The sequence below is a fragment of the Solanum tuberosum genome, unplaced genomic scaffold, assembly GCF_000226075.1.
Source record: "Solanum tuberosum cultivar DM 1-3 516 R44 unplaced genomic scaffold, SolTub_3.0 scf00047, whole genome shotgun sequence".
Classification (NCBI taxonomy): Eukaryota; Viridiplantae; Streptophyta; class Magnoliopsida; order Solanales; family Solanaceae; genus Solanum; species Solanum tuberosum.
This window is the reverse complement of record NW_006238973.1, coordinates 2,099,270-2,125,960: the sequence shown is the minus strand read 5'-3', so window position 1 is coordinate 2,125,960 and position 26,691 is coordinate 2,099,270. Positions and strand designations below refer to the sequence as shown.

The following is a 26,691-nucleotide window of genomic DNA, read 5'->3' as shown; positions in this document are numbered from 1 at the left end:
TGATTTAAAGAATCTTTAAATTCGTTGGGTGGGGAAGTTGCAGGTTAGGAATAAAGAATCTTTAAATTTGTTGCTCGCATAAATTCTGAATCAGTTTTGCACATGTTTGGGCACTAGTCATAGGATGAGTTTTAAGTAAAAATGGCCAAAGAAAAAAGTATGTTGCTATTTGCATTTAATTTCTTTGAGCTATCCAATATAGAAATTCGCCACGCAAATCCATCCCACTTCTCAGCATGAATCTAAATTTAATCATACTCCAATATGAATACTAAACACCAAATAAAATAAAATAGTTTCTAATCTTAATGATTCGAACGTTAAAGAAATGGAGTAAGAACTAAAATTTGTACACAAAAAGACCTTTCGTCACTTTTCAAGTCATTTTGACTAAACAAACCCTAACCTTCCACCATGAAAACTTTCAACAGACAAGTCTAGTACGATCATTACTATGAATCCAGTGCACAAATTCCAATGCTAAAAATGCATCAACAAAGCATAGTCAATCCAAAAATATTCATTCAATACATAAACTCAGCTGAACATAGCTCCAAAATATTTTACCAAACCATCAGTAGAAAACAACTCTACTGGATTTCGTTTCAGAAATAAGCTCCTACTAAACAAAACGGTAAGTAACCAAAATCCCATAAATTTTTCAATGGAACCTTGAAGAGAACTCCAAGCCATCCACCTCAAAATCCTAACTTGGTACGCCTCCAGTGCCTGCGCTTGGCATTGTACCTTAGCACAAAACACAACTTCTTAGCCCCAAATTAACACAACACACAAAAAGGAACCAAAAAATACAAAACCTCTTGGCCCCAAAATTAACACGATATACAAAAAGGAACCTAATGATGCAAGAGGAAAGATAATACCCAGAACTTCTTAGACCCAAAATCCACACAATACACAAAAAACTACAAAGATAAAAGTGAATACCCAAAACTCTGTAGCCCCAAAATCATCACAACATATAAAAAGGAACCTAAAATTGCAAGAATTTTTTTTTGGCAATTATAGGGAATTTCATTACTAAGTAAGATAATAAGCACAAAGGAAACAAAAAAGCTAGACAACAGGACATAGTCTTGGTTCCTAAAGTAGGTTCTTTTCACCCTTCTAGTAATTTGCCTTACAAAGTGATCCTTGCTGATTCACACGGGCACCCTACTCCTCTGCTTCTTTTACGTGTTCAGCTAGGAATGTAGTTAAGTAGAGACAGGACACTAGCTGACTTATGCTTCAGACAAGCTCAAAAGTGCACATCTTGAATCACTAGTTCCATAATTGAAGCTGACATACATTTTCTTCCCTTAGAATACAACTTGATTCCTTCCATGTCATACATTGTATATGCATCCAGACAGGGCCATAAGATAATATACAGCTTTGCTCTATTGGTTTTAAAATAAGTTCCCGTCCTAGCACATTCCTCTGACCAATTTCAACTAGGTCTTGTAATATATTTTGGCAATTCAACAACTTGGAAAAATCTTGTGTCCAGTAGTTTAATCAGCCATTTACATAGAGGGCAGAAAGATTCTACATCTACTCCTCAGTTTGGCAATATGTCTATAGTGTAAAAACACAATACACACAACTTCATAGCCCCAAAATTAACAGAAATACAAACAGGAACCTAACAATGCAAGAGAAGAGGTTTTTTGGTAATGGACCAACCTATGACCGAAGAAAAATGAGATCGTCACTCCTTTTCACATACACCGGTTATAGGGGATTTTATTACCAAACAAGATAATCGAGCACAAAGGGAAAAAACTAGACAACTAGACATAGTCCCAGTTCCTACATAGGCACACCTACTCCACTACTACTTTTGCATGTTTAGCTAGGGTAGTAGATAAGTAAAGACAGGATAGTAGCTACCTTAGGCTTCAGACAAAGCTCAAAAGTACGCATCTTGGGATCACTAGTTTCACAATTGCAGCCAAAGCACGTTTCTTCACTAGGAATACAACTTGATTCCTTTCACATTCCAGACATGGTATACGCATCAAGACAGGGTCATACAATAGATAATAGAGCTTGTTCCTCTGGGCATTCCCAACCAAGTCTTATAATACCTTGCAAATTCAACAACTTACACCAAATATCCTCTGCTATAGTGCAGAAAGGTACTACATCTACTCCCCAATTGAACAATCTGTGTTTTAGTGTGAAGACACATTACACACAACTTCTTAGTCCCAAATTAACACAATACACAACAAAAGAACCAAAAAAATAAAAAGAGAACCACAACTACTTATCCCCAAAATTAACACAATACACAAAAAAGTAATCAAAAATTACGAAGAGAAAAGTGAAATACCTGATGGTGTTATCGGTCCTCATGCGGATCCAGTAAGGAATAGGCCTGTTCTGCCTCTGCTTCTTCGCCAGCTTCTTCTTGATCATGAAAGACTTGTGGGACGGCTACACACACCAAAAAACGGTAAATTCAACAGAAATTGTGAGGTACTGTGTTTATAATGAGGGTTAATGGGGAAAGGAATCTCACCATTTTCACGATCGGCGGCGACTTCCTCCTCGGAGATGACTGCTGCTGCTGAAGTTGGAATTTGAGGATTTGTTGAAACCCTAGTTTGCGGTTTTTTATAGTGGGTTTCTCGGAGGTGTAATGGGCAAAAATGAAGCCCAATTAGTGAAAAGAGTTTGGGTCAGATATATGTAAAGCCCAATAAGGATGTTTATGAGAAGGCTCCAAGCCCATTATGGAGTTTCTTTAAAAAATTATAATTACACCGTCTGCTTAATCTTGAGATAAAATACATAATTAGTTTGTGTTGTGTTTGGTGGTTCTCCTTCTGCCCATTAAGGTTACCACATATTATTTATACCTTTTTTAATTGCTAACGATTGTGGCAACATAAAGCTAGTGTGAGGAGTTAGGTAGAAATTGATTTTCTGACTAACGTTTTCGCTCTCTTTTGTGATATTGTCTTCTGCATATAATATAATGTTATGCTAGCTTTCTTGGAAATATTATCTTTCACTGATTTAGGCGGTATTCAAACTCTTTTAAAGACAATTGTTGATTTCCTTTTATTTATTGCGTTTTTCTTAATATCTTCTTGTAAACTTGGAATGTTTGAGATTTTTTAGTGAATTAAAAATTCAGTTTACATAGTGTGGTATGATATTTAAGGAACATGTTCAAAGAATGAATTTTTGTTATACTTGTGATTTATGCATTTACGAAGTTTTGGCATTTTGAGGTTAATTATGTGCTTCTAATATATATATGTTTTTTTTTTTAATTAGTCATAGTGATGTATACATTATTATTTTTAGCTATTACAAAATAAGTCTCAATGAGGTATTATTGCGGACCATAATGTTAGATGTTTTATAGCTTATGAACCGAATATGATAAGTTGCTAATGTAATAGTATATGATAGATAGTATATAGTGTATATATAACCATTATAATTCACATTAGTGAATTGACATATATTATGATATGCATGATTATTTCATTAAATTTTAGTGTTATGTGGTCATTGAGTCTAGGGTGTACAAAATCGAACCGAAAATCGAATCAAACTGCAAATTGAGTCAAACCGAGAAAAAAAATCCGACTAGTGATTTGGTTTGACTTGGTTTGGTATTGGAAAAAAACCCCGACTATATTTGGGTTGGTTTGGTTTTAACTAAAAAAACCAATCCGAGACCAAACCAACCCAACATTATATATGTAATTTTAAAATTTTATTTTATACATAAAAAATTTTACTTTGATATAATTTTAAAATAGTTCTCATACTATTTCATAGTTTTTATTTTTAATATATTATTTCAAGTTTAAAACTTAGAATTCGGAATGGTCCAATAAAGATTATAGTTCATAGATGTTAATAATTATAATAAAACTTAAATCAAAATCAAATTAATACTAATGCAAAAAGAAAATCAATTCAACACTAAGAATGACAATAATATTGAATATTTGTTCTTTAGTTTTACATTGGTTTAGACAATTAAAATACATAATCTAATTTTAATTTCCTTAAATATTTGTAATGTAACTAATACTTATTAAACTTATTTTAGCATGATTTAGTACTTTTAAATTATGATCATTTTCATTATGACTTTGCAATATTTATTTTATATGATGATTTCATTATTATTTTTTATTGAATATTTTATTTTACAGCAGTACTCATCTCATATTTTGTGTTATTTTCTTAAGAAACATCTTTAGATATTTGTATTTTGGTTGGACTAAAGAAATATTTGGAGCACAAGTTAATTATATGTTTGTATGCAAACTTTACCGAAAAAAATCCAAAAATCTGGAAAAACAAATCCGAGGTTTATTAGTTTGGTTTGATTTAAAAATTAAAAAATTCAACACAATGGTTTGGTTTGGTATTTGAAAAACCCGAACCAACCTGAGGTTGAAAATCTCGAATTTTTTTGAATTTTATTAGTTTGATTTGGTTTATAAATTTAAATTTTTTATACAAATGGTTTGGTTTGATATTTGAAAAACCCGAACCAACCCGGTCATGTACACCCCCTAATTGAGTCAAATGAGAAAATATATTTTGTATTATTATTTGTGGCCCAATTAATGTAAAGCCCATAATCAATATTTGATTAAAAATATATCTCACTCGTACACTATTTGATAAGCGTACCACATTAAGTCTTAATTAACTTCTATAAATTAATTCCCTTTGTCAATTAGGGTTTATACATATTTTCTATATCTTTCATCATTGAACACTATAGTAACATGAGGCTAGGAGCAGGAGGTAGAAATCAAGTTTGCGGCTAACACCCCCGCTCTCTTCTCTGCGACTTGCGCATTAGATATTTTTTTTGAACATCTTTTTGTAAGATTATCATATCAAAATCATGACGTGAATTAAAGTTGAAGTTTACAAAACGGACCTATATATAAGGATTAATCTAAGCTAAAAGAGTTATCAGTTTTTCGTACAATACTTTGTCACCCGAGTAAGAAGGTTTTGTTATAATTTTGAAAACAATGCAGAACTAAATGCGGACTTGATTCAGGATATTTGCTCACTCCTCAAAAGGTATTTCTTTAATTATATTTTGAGCACGCTGTCAATTTGTGTTTCTTATCTATTAATCATGTAACTAATAAAGATTATTGAGTGCTTTTACTAAGTGATACTTTTTACCACAATATATATAAAATTGAGTAATTGAGTTACCTCTTTTACAAACCCTATTTTCAACACTCTGAAGTTTTTTAGAGTGCTCTGGAGTAAAATACAAAATTTAAGTAGCTAGAAATGTTAATACTTGTATTTAATGAGAGAGAATATACAAAAAATTTCATCAAAGGATAACATTATGGTGTCTATAGGTAGTGCTCCTCCTCATATCTAAAATTTTAAAAATTGTAGACTATTATTTTAAAGTTTCTCTCTTCATGATTATAGATTTTAAAGGTTATAAGAGTAATTTGTGATATTTCGTGTCGTCAGTTGAGTTTTACTTAGGCAATTTACTATTAGGCTTTCAAGTGGATTTTGATTTCTTGTTTGCGTTGTGAGTCCCAATGAGCAAGAGCTTGAGACTTTGTCCTTCTTTTTTTTTTTCTATTCACCCTTCTTATTTATTGTCGTTAGTTCACACAACACGAGAATCAAGATAATTTTTTTTTATACTTATTCCTTATTTTTTTCCCCCACTTAAACTGTAAAACTACCATACATTAAGTAAATCTTGACCTCTTATTTGAATCCCGATAAACAACAATTTGAGATTTATGCTTATTATCTTACAAGTTTTTTCACTATCCCTCCCTCTTATTTATTGTCGTCACTTCACAAAGTACGAAAATCAAGACAAGAAAATCTTATACTTATTTTCTTGATTATTTTTTGCCTTTGTAATTTGGTTCAACTTCCTCAACTTCAACACCCCCACCCATACTAATAATTTTGTACACATATTTCAATAATTCAATTTTCCTTATGTAATCCTCACACATTTTTAAGCTAATGAAATTACATTTGAGACTCGTAATTATCTCAAATCAAACATATTACATGACTCTATTAAAAAGTTAATATAATTCAACGTAAAAGGAAGTCAAAAAGCTCCGATAACTTTAGAGAATGAATACTCTCATATATTTTTTTAGAAAAACTCCTAGTAATTAAATAGTGCTTCTTTTTTACTAAATCTTAGGTAATGTGATTAAATCAATCATACCAGTAAATTCCGAACACCAAATAAGTAAACAAAACAAAAACAGAAAAACAATCCTTGTTACCCCTTGGATACATTTTTTGTAACCGTAGTTTTTATTTTTCACACTTCATAATTTATACTTTTTGCTTTTTTGGTTATCCTAGTTGGCAGTCCTGACCCCCACCCCCTCTCTACCCCCCACCCTCACTCTCTAAACGTTATATATATTGAACATTCTCTGCACGCCAAAAACCTCTCAAACCCCTCTCTGCTGAGCTTTCAAAATCGTACCAAAATGCCTCGAGCATCAAAGAGAAAATCTGACACACCCAAATCTACTTCTGCCAAATCTGCTCGCTCGGAATCTATCACCACTGGTAAATTCTTGTTCTTTTTGGTCCTTTGTGATGTATCTTATCTATGTGATTAGTTGTTGGTACTGTTCATTTAAAGTTCTTTTTTGAAAAAAAATTGGGTTTGTTTCTTAGTGATGAAGGGTATTTTAAAGTTCAATTATTTTTTAATGAGTTGGGGCTTATCTAGATTCTGGAGCCTTGAAATGGGGATTTGGGTATCAAGAAAAAGAAAATTTTTTACTATTTTGCACTTAAAGGGTGTGGCTTAGCTGGTAATGAAGTGTGTAAAAATCATGAGGTATCAAGTTTTAATCTTTTTGAATTAGTTGAGATGCGTGCAAGCTAGTCTGGATGCCACTTGTATTATTAAAAGAAATGAATAAAGTGTTTTTGGGTTGTTGCATTGATATCAAGTGGGTGTTTTTCTATATTGGAAAACAAGATGAGTGGGATGGATGTAGAGGAGGCACGCAAGGGTGTGGTCTAGTGGTCAATGAAGTGGGTGAGAACTATGGGGTTTTGAGGTTCAAATCTCAGAGACAAAAACCATTTCTTTACATCTGTCTTAGGCTTTGGTGGATAGAGTTATCTAGTACATGTATTTTCATCCTGCATTTATAATCAAGTGGGTGATTATGGATATTGGAATGAAATGGGTCTGAATGGAGTGGAATGGATATAGAGGATTGATAGAGCTGAGTTTGGAATTTGAGTCTTAGTTGAATAATTGATCTATATTAAGGGAGGCGTTGAGTTTTTTTGCTGATCTTAGATAAGTATGTGCCTCATCATGTATACTGTGATTGTAATTTCTAAAGGAAGCATAAGATTCAACCTGCATTGTTTTTCTTAATCCCTAGTTTGAATACATCTCGAAATTAGGTAAATTAAAATGTTCGAGGACACAATGCAGATACATACCCTTTTATTCGAGTTTTCGTAGCTTGTTTGAGATTAATGATATCGAAAATTCCATGTGAACACCAGAATCAACTGCCATACCATTGTTGCATTATGTTTTTTAGACTGGATACAGTTATAGAAGAAAATATATTTGGCAGTTGAGTCTGAATTCTGGTCTTCACATGGAATTGCTGTAAGAAGCTAATGAACTATAAGTAAACTGCCTTTTCTCAAATAAGGCATGTAAAGGTGATTTATTTACTGTGGATACTTATAGTGTTATGCATTGTTTTCTGATAATTGTTCTAACTTAGAGGCGGAGCCAGAATTTGTGAGTTTATGGGCACTGAAATCCAATAAAGGCAGCTTACTCGGTTTTGCTTAGATTATTTATTAAGTATTAAGTGAATGTCTTAACACAACTATAGGAGTTTGGCCAAAGCAACTAGGTTCCACCAAACCTATAACTTTCTCTTTAGCTCTGCCTATGTCCCAACTCTATATTTGAAGTGATAAATTTATCATGCTTCAGCTTCAGTAGTCTCAAATTGTTTCTGTTTTGGTTCTCCCTCCATAAAAATGTTGTCTATCTTAATTTGCAAGTTTTGATCCAACTTCTGCTCATCTTTTTATGAAATTTTATTAACAATGTTGAAGACCATGGTATGTGGTGTTTCGACTTTAAATAAGGTTTCTTTTTCCATGAAATATATTTCCTCTAGCTGGATGTTTGCAATTTTCTTTTTCCTTTTATTTTCTCTTCTTTATGGTCAACGTGTTACAGTTATATATTATTCGTTGTTCTATTCAGCTTCAGGCAAGACTACGAAGTTTGGGTTGTCTGTCGATAATCTTTTTCAGAAGTATGCCAATAAGCTTCTAGGCATGATCGAGTGAGTTCCTTTTTTCAATAGCTTATCTATTGTTCCTATGTTTCTTTTCATGAACTTTGTGATTAAAGGGTATATATAGAGCAACTCTACAAGTTATTTTCCCAAGTTTTTCTACTTTAGCAAACTAAGTTGCATCTATGCTGATTGTTTTGATCCATGATTTACCTAGCTGAACAGTGGATATATGATGATCTCCAGGCTCATAAACATGGTTAACATTGTCTTCCTTCTGTGCATATATCTTCGGTAGCTGCAGGAGTTGTTTGTTTCTTCTGCTGCTGCAAAAGTTGAGTGAATGTCAATGTCCATATGTTTCATGTGAATGGGTTATTATCTAGCATAGAATTACTTATATAAAACAAATACTAACATTAAACTATAATGGAAGTCACTATGTGTTTTACTATTTGTTGCTCTGATTGGATCATATCACTGAGGGGAATTCTACGAGCAGGAAAGGGTTTGGTGGTCTCAATTCTTTAATACTTTGGATTTTATAAGGGTTTCTACCAAATAGCTATACCATTTATTTCCATGCTAAAGGTCATTGCTATCAATACTAATGCTTAAAAGAACTGATTTGACGGAAGCGATAGCTAAAAATTACGTCATTCTTAGGATTTTATCTGGCAGTAGCTTGTTTTGATTCGTAATTTTGTGAAACCGAGCTTGCCTAAAATAAATGTGCTTGATTAGCAACATTAATATGGTCTGCTCGCATCAAGTAGTTGTTGGTCCTGTCAACTAGGCATATTAGCTTACTGTAAAACTTCATAGTTCCTTTGAATATCGGAATTACCTCTTATTATTTCCTTCTTTCAGTACAAGTACATTTTGATAAATTTTTAGTTTTAGAATATCTCAAAATTTAATAACACGCTGTAAACAATGCCGACTTAAAGAGAAAAGGTTTCATTAAAATTACAGTAATTCATCAAGTAGGTCTTTCCTTCTATTCAAATGTCAGTATAATTTTTTAGAGTTCTAATTCTTTAATCCTAACATTGAACTGAGATGTGATAACTTTCTGAATGAAGTTCTCAACAATTGATGCAATTAAGGTATCAGAGGGAGTCATCACTATCTTTCTATTAGTGTTTGAAAGTAAAGGATTTTGGAATCTTCGTTAAGTTTCTGTTTGTTTTTGTTTGCACAGTCCAGAGGGGATTGAGGCACTATGCTCAGATCTTGGAGTAGACCATACAAATGTCAAAATTTTGATGTTTGCTTGGTAAGCCATTTGCTGTCAATATGTGTCTATGTGATCAATAATTTATTTTTGAGGAAATGTTGTGTTTCTGTAATCTATATAGCTTACTATTCACATGGATCAGGAAATTGAAAGCTGAAAAGCAGGGATATTTTACTCAGGTAAGATACTGCTATTTATTTGTTCAGCTTCCTCTTGAGTATAAACTAGGGGTTGCCGAATTAACCCATAAGAACATGATCCGCACAACCCGTTCAAGTTTGGGCTGATCATTGACCCTGTCATTTATTAGCTCAACCCATTTCAAGCTATCTAAAAATTGAGTTGATATTGTAGCCCAAATTGACACATAAAAATCTCGCCAAAATATTTTCAAAAAGATATTTTTTATTTGATATGTTATGTACAGCCGCAATAAAGGAGAAAATAGTGTTATTATGCACTTAAAAAGTTATAAAAGAACAAACAATGAAATTAGAACCTAGTAAGAGTTGGGCAGCTTGGGATATGACCCATTTTTAGCACAAGTAATTTTTGGCCGGGTAATCCATCCCAACCCACCCATTTTGACACCCCTAGTATAAGACATTTCAATGTGTTTCTCTTTTGTGATGTATTCACATGGATGATGTATTGTTGGAATTGTCTGGTGGTTGGTCCTTTTTTGATTGTCAGTGGTTTGCTTGTTCTTTCTGTTGATACAACTACATTCTCATTCGAGTTGCCTTTAGCATTTACTCTTGTATCAATATAGTGCATTTTTCCTCTGTGACTAATTTAGTTCCTCTGTGTTGGGAAATCTTTTCTAATTGTCAGGATGAATGGAGAAAAGGTTTAAAAGATCTCCAGGTTGATACGATTAACAAATTGAAAAAATCCCTGCCAAAATTGGAAGCAGAGGTATGTTGTTGTCAGCTCTTTGGTTAACTTATGTGGGATAATTTTGCAAGTTTCTAATGCTCATGTAGCTGACCTTGGATCATTTACATATTCAGGTTATGATGCCTGAAAATTTTGAGGATTTTTATTCCTACGCTTTTCGTTACTGCCTTACTGGTAAACTTTTCTTTGATAAACAAATATGTAGCCTAGTAGGTTTCATATTTTTTTCGTGTATGTCGCATTAATCTCTATTAAGCTAATACATTTACTAACATGTGCCTGGTTTGTCTTTCTCAGAGGATAAGCAGAAGTGTGTGGACATCGAGAGCATTTGTCTACTGATTGATCTTGTTTTGGGGCCCCAATTCCGGGCTCAGGTTGACTCATTTAGTGAGTTTCTCAAGGTAGGTACTCACATGTTCTGAATATCTTTTGGCATCACATATGCATAGTTTATGATATAATTGCCCGAAGGACCCTAGCGTTTAGGCTTTTAAACTGTTAGGAAAATTAAGTTATAACAATGATGTTAGTTTTTAATTTTTTATGTCTTATTAATTTGACAGCACTGATTCTCTGTCTTTTCCTTCATACTAGAATCAGACTGATTATAAGGTGATCAACATGGATCAATGGATGAATTTTCTTCGATTTTGCCAAGAGGTAAACTATTTATGTTATATAATTCCTTCTAGCTTAGAAGGAAATGTGGTTCGTGAGAGCTCATATAGCCGACACCAACTTAAAATATGTTCCATGTCTGCCTCTCTTTTCCTATTTTCGTTCGGATTCTCCTTTCCATTTTCTAGTTTACATTTTTTATTTGGCTGTCAATGACCTAAGGCACTATATAAACACCAATCTCAAACTATGTAATTCAGGGTGATATGATTAGACGAATGGGACCAAATTCAAACTTATGCCAAACATTGAGGACCATACAAATAATTTTGTTCTATATTGCCCACTTCTCACTTACCGAGTTATGCAAATGCTAATCTAGCAGAACAAACGATTTCACTTTACCTTTCTGGATCCTGCTTCTTTTGTTTCTATCAACTACCTTTCGCACTATGATCAGACGCATACAGGAGCACCAGTAGTGGCACCTTTTGGTAAAGGGGGTTCAATTGAATCCCCTTAGCCGAAAAATTGTGCTGTGGAGGAAGGGTAGAAATGATAATTTTCTTGTATTGGATCCCCTTGACATAGGTTCCTATCTTTAGCTGCAACATTTTTCATTTTATTGAATCTCTTTACTAATTGATTTCTCAAGTAATCTTTAAAATTTGAATTTTGTCATGAATCTAAATTCTAATAGGTGGTCATTCTTTTGTATTTTTGCAGGTTAGCTTTCCAGACCTTGAAAACTACGATCTCGACCAAGCATGGCCTGTGATTTTGGATAATTTTGTTGAGTGGATGAGAGAAAAGCAAAACTGATCTCTGCGTGTTGAGTTCTTGTAAATGCTAACGAAAAGAATTTGAAGTGCGTGCACGATTCATGATAGCTGCACCATTCAGTGTGAAGTTGGTCTTCTTTCTGCTACAGAACTACAAGCCTGAGGAGGGTTCAACACATTTGTGTCAAGGGGGATATACTAAGTTTTCTTCCTTGAAGAATGCTTGTAGGAACCTTTTTGATTTTTCGTTTTAGTTACAAACGAAATGTATTCTGCTATTTTTTTAAATTAATTTTTTTTGTCAACTTCTTGATTTTGGAATTTCACTAGTTACATAGTGATATAGATCATTTGATCCTTATATGGTAGTCATACATGTGAATGGAGGTAAAAAAAACAATATGTTGAAGTGAAACTAAATGTGGTTTATCTATTACACTTTGCTTCTGAGACAAAATCTTCCAATATTTCAAATTCAGCACATATGGAATTGTTACTTGCGTTGAAGGTCTATTCGAGACAACTTCTCTATCTTCACAAGGTAGGGGTAAAGTTTCATACACGCCATTTTCTCCAGATCCTATGAGTGGGATTAAACTGAGTGTGTTGTTGAGCACCTATGGTCTTAAACTATGTTAACCCTTGTATGAGGCTATAGCTTCATCTCCTCCTCCCTTCCCTCTTTTCTATATGAAAATGAGAAGAAGAAGAAGATGGGCAAAGAGAAAATTGTCAATTCTTTTACTGATTCGACTAATTTATATTTGTGTCATCATGCAATAAATAAAGTTCATTTAAGGAGGAAACACTTTCTAGTTACCAGAAATATTCATTTCTTAACTAGAACTTAATGTCTCTAATTAAGGATGGAGAGATTTTATGCATCCACTGTGTCTCGTGATGCTAATAAGTTCATAACTAATCTCTACTTGATTTGATTTGTGGTATAGTTGATTTGAGTGATTGTTTCAATTTACATTCGTATTGTGCAATAAAATTTATTAAAGGAGGAAACACTCTTTAGCTACCAGATTTAATCTCCGTTTCATAGCTAAAATCTGAGATCTCTAGTTAAGGACATAGAAATCTGAGAGATATTATGCATCACAATATATCCCATGATGCTATTTTGTAACTAATCTCAACTAGTTTTGATTTGCGATATAATTGATTGTGTTTAGTTTAAGAAGGAAATGTAAAATAAATAAATTAGTGCCCCAATTCATAGTATTCATCTCATTTTGTGAGAAGAACTATGTCATATCATCATACTATATAAACAACAAGAATAAATAGATATAGATTGACCATCAAAGTAGATTTATATATTTATTTGAGCCTCATAAAAGTACAATGATAATTAAAAAGTAATAAAAAATATATTTATTATTGATTATTGGGAGGACATGGCTTTGTGCAATAGCAAATGGAGTTACTACACTCTCCAAATTGAAAGCCCTCACTTTGGCAGGCACTTGTACACTTTGCCTGTTCTACACATGGTCCCTTGAATGTTTTGCTTTGCTCTTGACAAATATTTGCCTCTGTCATAATAATAAAATAAATAAGAATTTAAATAAAATTAAAATAAATAAAAGAGAATAATAAATTTTGATTAATTCAGATTCATGCCGCGTAAGGTTCATAATTAGATTCAAGATCTCTAATTAAAGATGAAAGAGATCTGATTCATCTGACCATATATATCTCAACTAGTTTTATTTTTTTGGCCCATATGATATTCAGTAATTGTATTGTGGTTTAACTAAATCCGAATTAACATGTTTTTTCTATTTATAAAATCTCAAACTCGATACATCTAGGTAAAGATGATGAGATCATGAATAACCTCATCAGTGGCGGAGCTAGGGTTTTTAATAAGGGGGTTCAAAATATGAAAAAGTAAACATACAAACTAATCGAAGGGGGTTTGACATCTACTTTATATACATAAAAAAATAATTTTAACCATATATAAATAGTAAGATTTTTCGTCGAAGGGGGTTCGGGTGAACCCCTGACTGTTGGCTCCGCCCCTGAACCTCACCACAACTCATGTTAATGATTTGCGATATAGTTGATTGAGTGATTATTTGAAAAAAGGATATATAAAAAAAATTTAAAAATATTTTTTTATCTCTTAACATTCTTCATTGGTAAAGAAAGAATAAAGCAAAGAGATTATATACCTGCATTGCCCATGAAAAATAGCACAAGAAGAAGCACAACTTTAAACAAAGACAAAGAGGCTGCCATCTTTTTTTTTTTTTTTTGTTATAATTTCTTCAAAAATGTATTTTTGATAATGAAAATGATGAAGCACCATGCTTATCTTATATAGTATTAAGAAATGATTAACTTACTATTTTCTTTAATGAGATTACCTTTAATTATTTGGATAGTAAATCTTTTTAAGTTTAATGACTTTCCATCCCTTTAATTATGATCTAGATACTATTACTATTTAATGTAATTTCTTTCATATTTTTTTTTGGAGGTGTTAATTTTTTTAAAAATAACATATATACAAATTTGAACACATCCTCCTTAAACTATTTTCAACAAGTCTAAATAATATCACTTTAATTTTTTCATGAGACTGAGATTTGAAACCCAAAACATATAATAAAGCTAGAGATAAGTCTCATCTTACTAGAATATTTCAACAATCACTTTCTTGTTCATTTCTAAAAATTCCTTAAAGAACAATTCGGTTTGAGTTTGTTTTTCACTAAAAAGAAATCAAATCAATTAAGTCATAATTTCAAATGCTGGAATCAAACCAAATCAATCAATTTGATCTTTCAAATATTTTTGGAACCAAAATCAAATCAATTAAGTGTATGATAATTAATATACTTTTAAACACATATTTATAGTCCAACACTATTAAATCAATTATTCTTTAAGAAAAAAAAGGAAATATATATAATCAAGTTATATATGTAGCTTTCTTCAAGAAATCGTTTGCATTTTCCAAGAATTTAGCCAACATGATTCTTTTTATATTAAAAAAATTAAAGATTTAGTTGTGATATATCAAAATATCTTGATGACATTTGAATTAAACAATGATGATCAATTAAAAAGCTACTTAATATGAAATAAATTATTATTAGCATTATCAAAATAAAAATTACAAAATCAAACTAGAAAGTAAAAGCAAAAGATTCGATTATTACAAAAACAAACACCTAGATTACAAACCAAGAGTGCAAAAGATACATATGTAACTATTATCTTCCTTCTTACATATAATAACCACATTGTTGGTCCAACAATGTTTTGTTTGCTAAATTGGAGAAATTAATATACTTGACTATGATAAAGCTGGCATAGGAAGATCCAAAATCAAATTAGAATAATTAACTTTTGTGTGACAGAGATATATATGTCGATAAAATCAGAGGTTTTAACAATATTGTTACATCAATGTAATTATATTATAAGAAAACATGAGAAACAAATAATGTAGTTACCAAAGATAGCACATTGGCAATTTCTGTTTTTATTTTCTCATCTTGTTTTAGTATATAGTATATAGTTTATATAAATCTCATTTTCATGTATGTTATTGTTGGTGAAGGACTAGTGAATAACAAAATATGGCTGCAGTAGTACAAATGTTGTCAACTTTTTTGGTTGTTGTTGTTGTTGGTGCTAATTTTCATGTGTGTTTTGCATCAAGTCCTATTTCTGTGTCTCCTTCACCATTTTCTGGTACAATGCCACCTCTACTCCCGTCGCGCTTTGCACCATCTGAGATGCCTCCATTTCCAGGCACTAGTCCACCGTCTGTTCCCACCTTTCCAATACCATCTGTGCCTCCATTTCCAGGCGCTAGTCCACGATCTGCACCTTTTGTTCCAGGTTCGCCGTCCTTGCCTCTAATTCCAGGCATACCTATACCATCACTGCCTCCATTTCCAAGCACTAGTCCACCTCTAGTTCCAGGATTCCCTATACCAATTGTGCCTTCATTTCCAGGATCTCCTAGTTCACCTTCCTCGCCTCTAATTCCAGGTTTGCCTATACCATCAATGCCTCCATTTCCAAGCACTAGTCCATCGTCCCTGCCTATAGTTCCAGGCTTTCCTATACCACTTGTGCCTCCATTTCCAGGCTCTCCTAGTTCACCGTCCTCGCCTCTAACTCCGGGATTGCCTATACCTTCACTACCTCCATTTCCAAGCACTAGTCCATCATCCCCGCCTCTAGCTCCACGCTTCCCTATACCATTCGTGCCTGCATTTCCAGGGTCGCCTAGTTCACCGTCCTCGCCTCTAATTCCAGGCTTGCCTATACCATCACTGCCTCCATTTCCAAGCACTAGTCCATCATCCCCACCTTCTATACCTATATTCCCTGTACCATCCATGCCTCCACTTCCAGCCACCAGTCCACCATCCCCACCTTTCAATCCGATCTTCCTTGTACCATCTATGCCTCCATTTCCAGCCATTATTCCACCGTACATGCCTGTAACACCCCCCTCTATTTCACCATCTGTTCCCTACTTTAGTCCACCTTCACCATCCAAGCCTTTATTTCCCATCTCTAGTCCACCAATGATGCCTCCAGCTCCAGCTCCACTATCTATGCCTCCAGTCCCTGCCTCAGTACCATATCCCGATACACCTGCTCCAGCTCCTGGACCTGCACCTCTGCCTTCTGGCATCAAAGGTGCATATTGGCCTTCATGGCTAGCTGAAAAAGCTCCTCCATCAAGCATCCCTACTGCATATTTCACCCACATTTTCTACGCATTTGCTGTGCCTGATAATACATCGTTCCAGTTGCTCGTAAGCCAAGTTGACGAGCAATCAATGATTAACTTCACATCCATCATCCATTCCCATAGCCCTGCAACAAAGGCAATGCTATCAATAGGAGGAGATACAGGTTCTCCACTACTCCCTAGTATGATGAGTTGCCCAGATAATCGCGCTGCATTCATCAAATCAACGATAGATGTATCCAGAAATTACGGCTTTGATGGCCTTGATCTTGATTGGGAATTTCCTATCGACTCAGAAAACATGCTCAATCTAGCATTGCTCCTCAAAGAATGGCGCCTCGCCATCAACATAGAGTCACTAGCTTCCTCCAAACCTCCACTAATCCTGTCTGCTGCTGTTTACTTCTCCCCAAACGTTCTCTTATCGGGTACAATTTATCCCACAGAAGCTCTAAGCAACTATCTTGATTTCTTGAGCCCTATGTGCTATAACTACCAAGGTTCTTGGGACACTTCAGCAACTGGTGCTCCGGCCTTGTTATACGATAAGTCTAGCAATATTAGCACAAGCTACGGAATTTCATCCTGGAAACAAAATGGGGTTCCTTCAACAAAGTTAGTCATGGGAATTCCCTTATATGGAAATACATGGGAATTGAAGGATCCAAATGATCACGGAATCGGAGCTCCTGCAGTAGGAGTTGGTCCTGGAACTCACGGAGAAATGTCGTATGACGATATAGTAACATTCAATTCAGAAAACAATGCCTCTGTAGTATACAATAATGAAACAGTTTCAACATATTCATATTCTGGAACAAATTGGATTGGATATGACGATACGAACTCCATCAGAGCCAAGATCAAGTATGCTAAGGCTCAGGGTCTTGGTGGTTACTTTTTTTGGGCACTTGGCTCTGACAGCAACTGGACTCTTTCAAGAACAGGTAAAATTTCTAAACTTCTTCCATTTCTAGACGTAGAGTTTAAGTTCTATGCACTGATGGTATAACTTACACAATCTGGGCACTTATAAGGTAAACTAACAAAATGGTAATTAACCAGCTATATACAGTATGTCAGTGTATATAACTTAAATCCATAGACATATGCCTAGTTATTTTTTTCATAATCAGCATACTGTTTATAAATTATGGCATCGACAGTTGAAAACTTAACAATTGATCATAATAATTTCAGCTTCTATGGCATGGGATCGTGATGAAATCTGAGGTGCAGCCACACGGTCTATGAGAGGGAATACTTATCGATCAGTGGATCATTTGATTGAGTTTATTTGATATACTTTCTCCATTAATTTCTATTTACAATTCACACTTGAATTAGTACTAAGACGAATTATGATTTATATTTGATGCATTTCTTGTTGTTCTTTTTGGGAAATGTTAAGAAAATTTGAACTAGAGGAGTACAAGTTACATTTGAGTGTTCATCCAACAAATTTCAAAGTTAAAAGTTTGTATTCTCTTACACTTAAAATAAACTTTATTAGCTGAAAGTACATATAACTAAATGGTACAACATATATATAGTGCATAAATAAAAAAAAGATGAACTATTCAGCTTCAATACACTTTCACAAACAAAATATATATATATATTATATATATATATATAAGTCCAAAGGAAGAGTCTTGTTCCCCCCTTCATCTCTTAGGAAATAATCCATGATTGCTTAGCTACACAATAAGAAAAAGAATAAAGTAAGTCTCCGTAAGAGATTTAATTCGATTGTGATTTAGCAAATATCTATATGCTACATCTTCTTTTTAGTAGGATTTAACTTATATACTGCGACAACAAGTTAAAATGTGAAATACTAGTGTAAGAAATTGTCGACACTGTCAGTGTATACGAGTTGAATACTTTTTTCGTAAAATAAGTGTAAAGCAAGTTACCTGTTCTTGAGATTTTCCAATCTTTATCACCAGCAACAGCCCAAAAAAAGTAGCCTCTAAGTCTTTGTGATTGAGCATAGTGTAACTTCCTTGCAACAGAGTTAGTGTCATCAAAGCCAATCCAAGAAGTTCCAGCCACAGAATAAGCAGAAACAGTAGCAGAATCATATACAACTTTAGCATTATTTTCCTCATTGAATTTCTCAATTTCCCTATAAGTTAATGTCCCTTCATCACCAGGACCAACACCAACTGCTGGTGCACCAATTCCATCAACATTTGGATCTTTCAATTTCCATGTCCTACCATAAAGTGGCAATCCCATTATCAATTTGCTTCTTAAGGCCCCTGCTTTGATCCAAGTACTTAGTCCATAACTTGTACTAACATTACTTTTCGTGTCGAATAATGCTGCTTGTGCACCAGTGGCAGACGTGTCCCATGATCCACGATAATCGTAGAACATTAAGTTGATCCAATCCAAGTTCTTGTTAATTGAAGGCACAGGATATGATCTAAATTCACCCCATAGGAAGAAGTCAACAGAGAAGTAAACAGCTGCTGTGATCAAAAGTTGTGGCCTTTTTGTAGCCAAAGATTCTTTTTTAACCTCAACCCTCCATTCGCTTACTAAAATCGCGAAATTCTCCATGTCCTTATTGTTCTGAGGGAATTCCCAGTCAAGATCAAATCCATCAAATTTATATTTTCTAGCTACCTCTATGCTAGATTTTATAAAAGACAAACGAGAGGCAGATGTTGATGCCATACGCGAGAACCTAGCCGGTCCTTCACCTCCTCCCCCAACCGAAAAGAGTGTCTTGACAGACGGTCTTTTGGACCGGAGGGTGGAGGTGAAGTTGAGGAGGAGAGTGGAGGTTTCATCGTCAATATCAAATTTAAATGTTGTGTTGTTTGGTACAAGGAATGCATAGTAGATATGAGTGAACAAAGATGTGTCTATGGATGATGGTGGGAAAGTTGAAAATGCCCATGAAGGGTAATATGCACCTTTGACACCTTTAGAGGGAGGGTGTGCCATTACACCAGAACAAAGGGCAAGACAAAAGACAATACAACATAACATAATGTTAGCCATTTTATTGATACAAAAAAAATAAGATCATATGTTTGTTGCTTTAGTTTCTTCTCTATTTATAGGACAAATGGAGCCTTGATAAAGGTCTAACTTGGAATATTTATTTTTTTGGTATTAAGGAATTGGCTGTTTCTATTTGTCCACAAGACATGAAAAACATGACTTGGTATGTGTGGATGGAGTTGAAGATTACCTAAAGGAATTGGTATTATAAAGTTGATATTTTTGACTGGTTAGTTATGAGTATATAGTGTCCCACTTCTCAATGGAGTTAATGCTTTTTGAATCTCTTTTTTCGTGGTCTCCTGTGATGTCCGGTACTTATATTGAAGTCTGATTAAATTCAGATTCTTACCAGAAAGTCTAGTGTTGGGAGCATCGGCCGAGCCACCTTAGGGGAAGGAGTTAGGTACACACTCTTTGCCGGATAATTATATGGTGTATAGAGGTTAAATGATAGCTATTATGAGCATATATTTAATTTTACATACTCTTGACAAAACTTAGAAAGAAAATTTGTACACCCTTCACTAAATTACTAACTCCACCACTAATTGAAGGTAAAATGCTCTCTATGTTCTCATCTGAGTTCCACTTCTTCCTCAATCCACTCTAAGAAAAAGGCAAGTACAGCTACTCTACTTTAGAGTAGATCCAGCCTCCCTCCGGGTCTCAATTAGGGTATGTGGTCCTATCCTAAAAGAAAGATCCTATCTTGCCTCCCTGAAATAAAGGGTTTTAACTACCTCTGAAGAGGCCCCCCCTTCCGTACCTACTCCGCAAGGTCTCGCTCCTTTCACTTCCTCTTCAACAAGATATGACCCTTTTAGTGGCTATAGTGGCGTACTTAGGTAATGAAATTCTCGACCAAACCTATCCCCTAACCCTCGGAGTCTCCGTCCGCTTCTTCTCCTTCTGGAGCCTCCCTCATCGGCCATGCATCGGACGAGACCAATTCCGATAAGGAGGTTTTTTATTCTCCCCAGTCCCCATCTACTTCCACCTCGACTCCCGGAAACCAATCCATTGAGAGTTCTCCCAACGAGCAGAAAGATAAATTGGAGTTTCTATCTGAAAACCAGCGGAAGCTCCGGGTAGATTTATTCCACCAGCTGCAGCAGCTGTCGATTGATAGGCGACCCTATCTCTATGCAGAAGGAGGAGTGGTCATCGAATAAGGTTTCCTTTCCTGTACTTTTTTGTTTGAATTTCCCTATTTGACTACTCTACTTTAGAGTTGGTTGAACCCTTGATTAAATCCTGATCCGTACTGAGAAATCCCACATTTTCTATCAATAAGGACTTCATATCCAAATCTCAAACCTAAAATATTTGATTAAGAATGAAAGATAACCACTACTTCACCACATACCTTTTGACCAATTCAAACTCTAGAAGGACATTTGATTTTAATACAAGTCAAAAGAGGAAAAGTTCTTAATAAGATTTCCCTTGGGATGATTGAAGTTTGACAAGCACCTAATATAGTTGTCCACTCGAGACGTAATTATTAGCTATTCATGTGGTTGCAATACAAAGGATATAAAACTATTTACTTGTTATCGTAGGTCAACTTAATTGCTCGTAAATTTATAATACATATTGAATCGAGAATGAATGAGTAATGGGTCGAGAAGTTAGGATCGGCCCCTCTTGAATCATTACTCCCACATACTTATTGTATATTTTTCACCATCCAACACACTTTTTCTTTATCTATTCTATAGCTTCTCATCCCTACGACCGCACTACCCCTACCCTTCACCACTATCTTCTATAGCGTTTATCTAGATTATATATACAAATACTTTAAGATAATAAATTTTGTTTATATTTTGAAACAAATTAAGCAAGAAGCCCATTTATTTTTCAAAAGAACACACCTTTACAACCTTAAGTTTATGTAATGGAAAATGGAATATATTGAGATCTACCTTGATTCTTAAGTAGCTTTCATCACTTTGCTATCTTTATTTTATGAAAAATGATGAATGGTATATCTTAATATATACTATATTTTTTGGATCTTACGACATCACCTTTAACCCAATTGACTTAAGATTCAATTATAATTATAACAATTATAAAATAAATTTAATTTTATACACTAATAATGTAATTTTCTATTATACTAATCATATCACCTAAAAATAATTACTATAAAAATCGTTTTTAACAAATGAGATTAATAACCTAAAAAAATAAAGTAAATAGACTAATAAAATGCATTTTAGTGTACAAATTCTTTATGTTGCAGTCAGGGGCGGACATAAACTTTCATTTATGGTTTCACTTAAAACTTAGTGACATTAATTTAAACCTTCTATTTTTCATAGGAAGTTCATTTAACATGTAACAATTTTCAATTTTGAAACTAAAATTTCAAACACGTACTCTTTAAATTATGAATTCGTCTAATTATTGCATGTATAAGTTAAAAATTCTTTTAAAATTGTAATGGAATTGACCTTTCTCACCTCAATGCAACATGCCCCATGAGGTAAATGGGCAGATAAGAAAAATTAAAAGGACATAATTTAATGGATATGGTCCACATGAGCACCAAGTTTTCATCAATGGCTTGGTCATATAGGTTGAACATTTTACATTAAAATATGATTGAAAATTTAAAATCTGAATTTAGAACATTTTCGTTTTTTCTTCTGGAACATTTTAATAATATTGTTGACTTGGTCTAATTATTTTGTACTAAGGAATAAGGTGCCGTTTGGCATTGGATGCAGTGATAGAGCTAAATTTTTTACTAAAGAGTGTCAAGATATAAAGAATGTACAAAGTAATTTTCTGATAAAGGGGTGTCGGTCATTATGAACCCCAATCGAAATGGTTTGTGGGTTTCAAACAATTATAGTGATTGAACCTAATAAGATAGCAACTTTCGATCTTATATCCTATACAAAATAATATATATTTCTTTATGACTCGCACATATATTAGTTATACGAGATCGTAAACAAACGTCTTATTTGATGTGTTGAATTCAACGAAACGATCTCGTAAAGTATTAATGCAAATCTGGCTATCGTGACGTTGAGTCAATCTCGCCATAAAATGATGAAGCCGCCCTTATTATATAATGCCTTTAATTATTTAAAGTCTTAATGGCACTTTTATTATTTATTTTATTATATATATAAAAGAATTGTAGTGAAGAGATATGGAAATTGAAAATTATAACACTCACATAACAAAGTAATAGGAAAGTAGTCACTTTTTAAGGAAGAGAATAATATTTGGACAAAAGTACCCCTAGGAAAAATGTGAAATAACATATAGAGCTCTTAACATAATGTGCAAAAGTTTGTAAGTTTGAAATTTCATGAATGATTTACGGAGTTTAAAATTTTAAATTTTAAATTTTAAATTCTTTCATAAAATTAGGAGCGAAATAATGATACATTATTAAAATAAATACCATAAGTGATATATATATATCACAATGTAATAAAATTAAATGTTTTTTAACATTTGAATTTCTATTTTTCATAATTTTATATTGTATATGTGGATGTATGAATAAATAAAAGAGGTTCACTTATTAGTTAGTATTATAAGGTTTAAAATGTATAATACTTGAAACTTTTTTAAACAGAACAAAAAGAGATAAAATCAAATTGGTTTTCAAAATGCCTTTCTGAATATTCTTTAATGTCTTGGACAGACAATTATTAAATTGTCTCTAATAAATTAATTTTAAGTGATTTAACTTTGTCAGATAGTTTGTCAATAAATTATATTTTGACTCAACTACTAGTATTTTTTTTCTGCTTGTATATATTCTACTTACCTTAATATTAATTAATCTAATAATTTGATGAATTTGTAACATTCTTGACAACTTTTAGTGCAATTGTGATTAAGAATAAGTATTATGATTATGATAATAAGATTAATAGGGACCTCTCAGCAAACAGTTTGGTTTTTTATTCTTGGATGTATCTTTTTTGTTCAAATTATATCATCCATCTTATAGTTAATTTCTATCTTAATTAAAGGGATTATTTCTTCTAGAGTATTACAAAAAGTAATGAAGCTTCCTCCAACATTTATCATAAGTTTTGGGAGTAGTACCTATTTATTCAATTAAATATTGAGTTATATTATGTAACGTTCATGACAGAGGGCTGACTAATAAAAATACGTTAAAGACAATGATTGTTTTAACCTGGTAAGTTTATGAAGAAGGATACATATGATATCTTAGGTCAATCTTACATCGGTATAGAAGAGGAAATTTAAAAACTTTATAACACACCATAAGTTCACATAGGCATAGCCCAAGAAACACAGACATAAGGCGACTGGGACTTGTTGGATCAAAGTGGACAATAAGTGTTAAGGTTATGATGATAACTAATATGATATAAGAGTCCAACTCTCATTCAGTACGGTGAAGTCAAACCTCGACGAGGATTCTAAGTTCCTAGCGCCTATGATATATAGAGGATGAATCGATGAGGGTGGATCAAAGAGAAGGACTGACTATGTGCTTCTAGTGTCAATTAACTTTTATAGAAGGGATGCATATGACACCTTAAATGTACCCCACATCAAAATGAAAGATGTAAGTAAAGAGCTTTATTTATAAGGCATATTACAAGTTAACATGATAAATGCGATTATTGAGCTCGATGGCGGCTGTATAGCTCAAGGGACAAATTCACATGGCATGTAGAGCCAAAGTGGACAATACGTATCATGAACTTGGATTGTGACACCTCATATACACAAATAATGTAAATATTTTTTTATTTTGTCAAATCAATCTTATTAATTAAATTAATAATGAATTATATATTGCGACAAGTCATGATCATCCTAGACAAATGGTCCACACTATTTGAGAAGAAAAGTTAAAAATATTTATTAAAATAGTCAACTAGAAATTTTATCTATTAGTCAAAGACAAATTTTCTTGGGAATCTCTATTAGATTTAGAAAAGGAAAACATAAAAATACTAATCAAATGGGAATTTTGCAAAATTTTTGGTTATTTCACTTTCCATTTTTCTTGTGGACTTTCTTTATAGGAAAAATTAATTGATGTAGCAATTTCAACCCTCTTATTATTTTTTATATAGTGACATTTTAAAAAAATTACAACATATAGTGATATCCATAAATAGCTCTATTTATGAAGTAGTTTTAAAACCAATGAAAAATGATTTTATTTTTCTCAAAGTTGTTATATCAATTTATTCAAATAAAATATGTAAAGGGTAGTGGAACTATGTGTCAATGAACTAATTAATGGCAAAAAAAGGACATCATTCTGAGTCAGCTCTGTTGACAAGATAAAGTTATTAATGATATACATTACTCCTTCCGTCCCATAATACTTATCACAGAGAATTAATTAAATTAAATTAATTTAATATTATTATAAAATTAAAATTTTGATATTAAAAAATAAATAAAAAATATTATAAGTTGTAATTTTTCTTATATCAATATGGTGAAAAAAATACATCTTAAAATATTAATTAAAATTTGAGTAATTTAACTCTCAAGAACTATAATGTAATAAGTATTTTGGAACTGTGGGGGTAATTAAAAAAATATATATCAAACGTTGAAATTGACAAGATATATATTTTTTGAATAGCTAAAGTTAACAAATCCGTAGTGGTTTCGTTTTTGACTTTTTTACCAATCCTTAAAAATTAAAATGTGTTTAAATTCTGAATAATGTGACAAGATGTTTATCCACGGAGTTGACTACGATTTCATGGTGCCTCATAGCTCATAAGTCCATTTTATTTTTATTTTTTACTCGATGTTCAATATTTATTGTGTGATTAGATTAATTCAAATTTATATTGAAAAGTCTAATTTAGAGGGTAAAATGCTTACTATGAAAAACGATTTAATATTCAAAATTCGACTCCAAAAACTTTTATTGAAAATAAAAAAATATTAATCGTTTCACCATAATTTTTTATTGTGTATATATAGCTCATAATCCATGGAACATTCTCAACTATAATATCCACTACTTTTTGTAAATAAAGAAAAAATCCTGAAGTAACATTGTACATAGCCTCTTTCAGCAAAAAAGTAAGGTCTAGAGGAACATTTAGAAATATGTAACAACTTATTCATATTGTATATTCATTCATATATACAATAGTTCCTTTATACTTTGTTCCAATCGTATTGTAATATTATTTAACTTTGCAAATTTGTACATTATCACAAACATAGCTAAGCACTGAATAGATTTAGAACCATTTGGTTGATTGATACAAGTATGATGTTATTTTCCATAAATAAATACAAGATGTGAACACATCTTTGATATATAGTTATACATCATATTGTATACGATTATATAATATCGATACATTACATATACGTACGACCATTTTATTAGTTAAACCTTTTCTTATTAGTAAGAAGCTTTATGTTTTTGTTTTTTCCACATTATGTTCCTTTTTACAAATCTTCCATATTTATGTTGTACAATTAACAAGTTGTTTTGTTCTTAATTACCAGCAACAATCCTCATGAAATACAACAACATGGCGTTCGGAGATAATAGAGTGTATGCAAACCTTGTGTCTACCCTGTAGAAATAGAGAGGGTATATATATTCCCTTTTCTAACCTTCTTTGAAAATGTGTTACTCGAGCCGAGGCTCTCTAGGAAACATCGTCTCTACCTCCACAATGTAAGGGTAAGGTCTGCATACACATCACCCTTCACATACTCCCACTCATGAGATTATACTGAATTTGTTGTTGATATACTAAGTAATCATTCATGACTACACATTCATCTTACTTCAATTTACTACATAAAACAATTTTCCCTCATCACACAAGGATTTCCCAAAAAATCAAGTAAGGACAACAATAACACCAAGTGGAGTCTGAGGAGAGTAAGATATATATTTTTTGAATAGTTAAAGTTGACAAATCCGTAGTGGTTTCGTTATTTACTTTTTTCCAATCCTTAAAAATTAAAATGTGTTTAAATTCTGAATAATGTGAAAAGATGTTTATCCATGGAGTTGACTACGATTTCATGGTGCCTCATAGCTCATAAGTCCATTTT

General features: G+C 32.9%; 4 protein-coding genes across 5 annotated transcripts; 1 reads left to right on the top strand and 3 right to left on the bottom strand.

Annotated features, from left to right (window-relative positions):
* Positions 1–459: 459 nt before the first annotated feature.
* On the bottom strand, positions 460–2,640 carry LOC102600770 (60S ribosomal protein L39-3-like). Its single transcript, XM_006343625.2, has 3 exons — positions 2,531–2,640; positions 2,342–2,445; positions 460–747 (listed from the first exon to the last, which is right to left on the bottom strand). Exons 1-3 carry the CDS (start codon positions 2,531–2,533, stop codon positions 699–701), a joined length of 156 nt encoding a protein of 51 aa, XP_006343687.1. The 5' UTR covers positions 2,534–2,640; the 3' UTR covers positions 460–698.
* Positions 2,641–6,469: 3,829 nt separating this feature from the next.
* LOC102600446 (DCN1-like protein 4) lies at positions 6,470–12,294 on the top strand. 2 transcript variants are annotated; one of them, XM_006343624.2, is made up of 9 exons: positions 6,470–6,588; positions 8,282–8,363; positions 9,520–9,594; positions 9,698–9,734; positions 10,390–10,473; positions 10,569–10,629; positions 10,753–10,859; positions 11,053–11,118; positions 11,803–12,294. In XM_006343624.2, exons 1-9 carry the CDS (start codon positions 6,507–6,509, stop codon positions 11,896–11,898), a joined length of 690 nt encoding a protein of 229 aa, XP_006343686.1. In that variant the 5' UTR covers positions 6,470–6,506; the 3' UTR covers positions 11,899–12,294. The 2 variants fall into 2 exon arrangements, with proteins under 2 accessions (XP_006343686.1, XP_015162543.1); XM_015307057.1 differs by having other exon boundaries at positions 9,677–9,734.
* Positions 12,295–15,525: 3,231 nt separating this feature from the next.
* LOC107059929 (uncharacterized PE-PGRS family protein PE_PGRS36-like) lies at positions 15,526–16,320 on the bottom strand. Its single transcript, XM_015307033.1, has one exon. The coding sequence runs from the start codon at positions 16,318–16,320 to the stop codon at positions 15,526–15,528; it is 795 nt and encodes a 264-aa protein (XP_015162519.1).
* A 1,717-nt stretch (positions 16,321–18,037) lies between these two features.
* On the bottom strand, positions 18,038–19,761 carry LOC102600109 (acidic mammalian chitinase-like). The gene is made up of 2 exons (XM_006343623.2): positions 18,516–19,761; positions 18,038–18,296 (listed from the first exon to the last, which is right to left on the bottom strand). The coding sequence occupies exons 1-2, from the start codon at positions 19,612–19,614 to the stop codon at positions 18,271–18,273; spliced, it is 1,125 nt and encodes a 374-aa protein (XP_006343685.1). The 5' UTR covers positions 19,615–19,761; the 3' UTR covers positions 18,038–18,270.
* Positions 19,762–26,691: the final 6,930 nt, after the last annotated feature.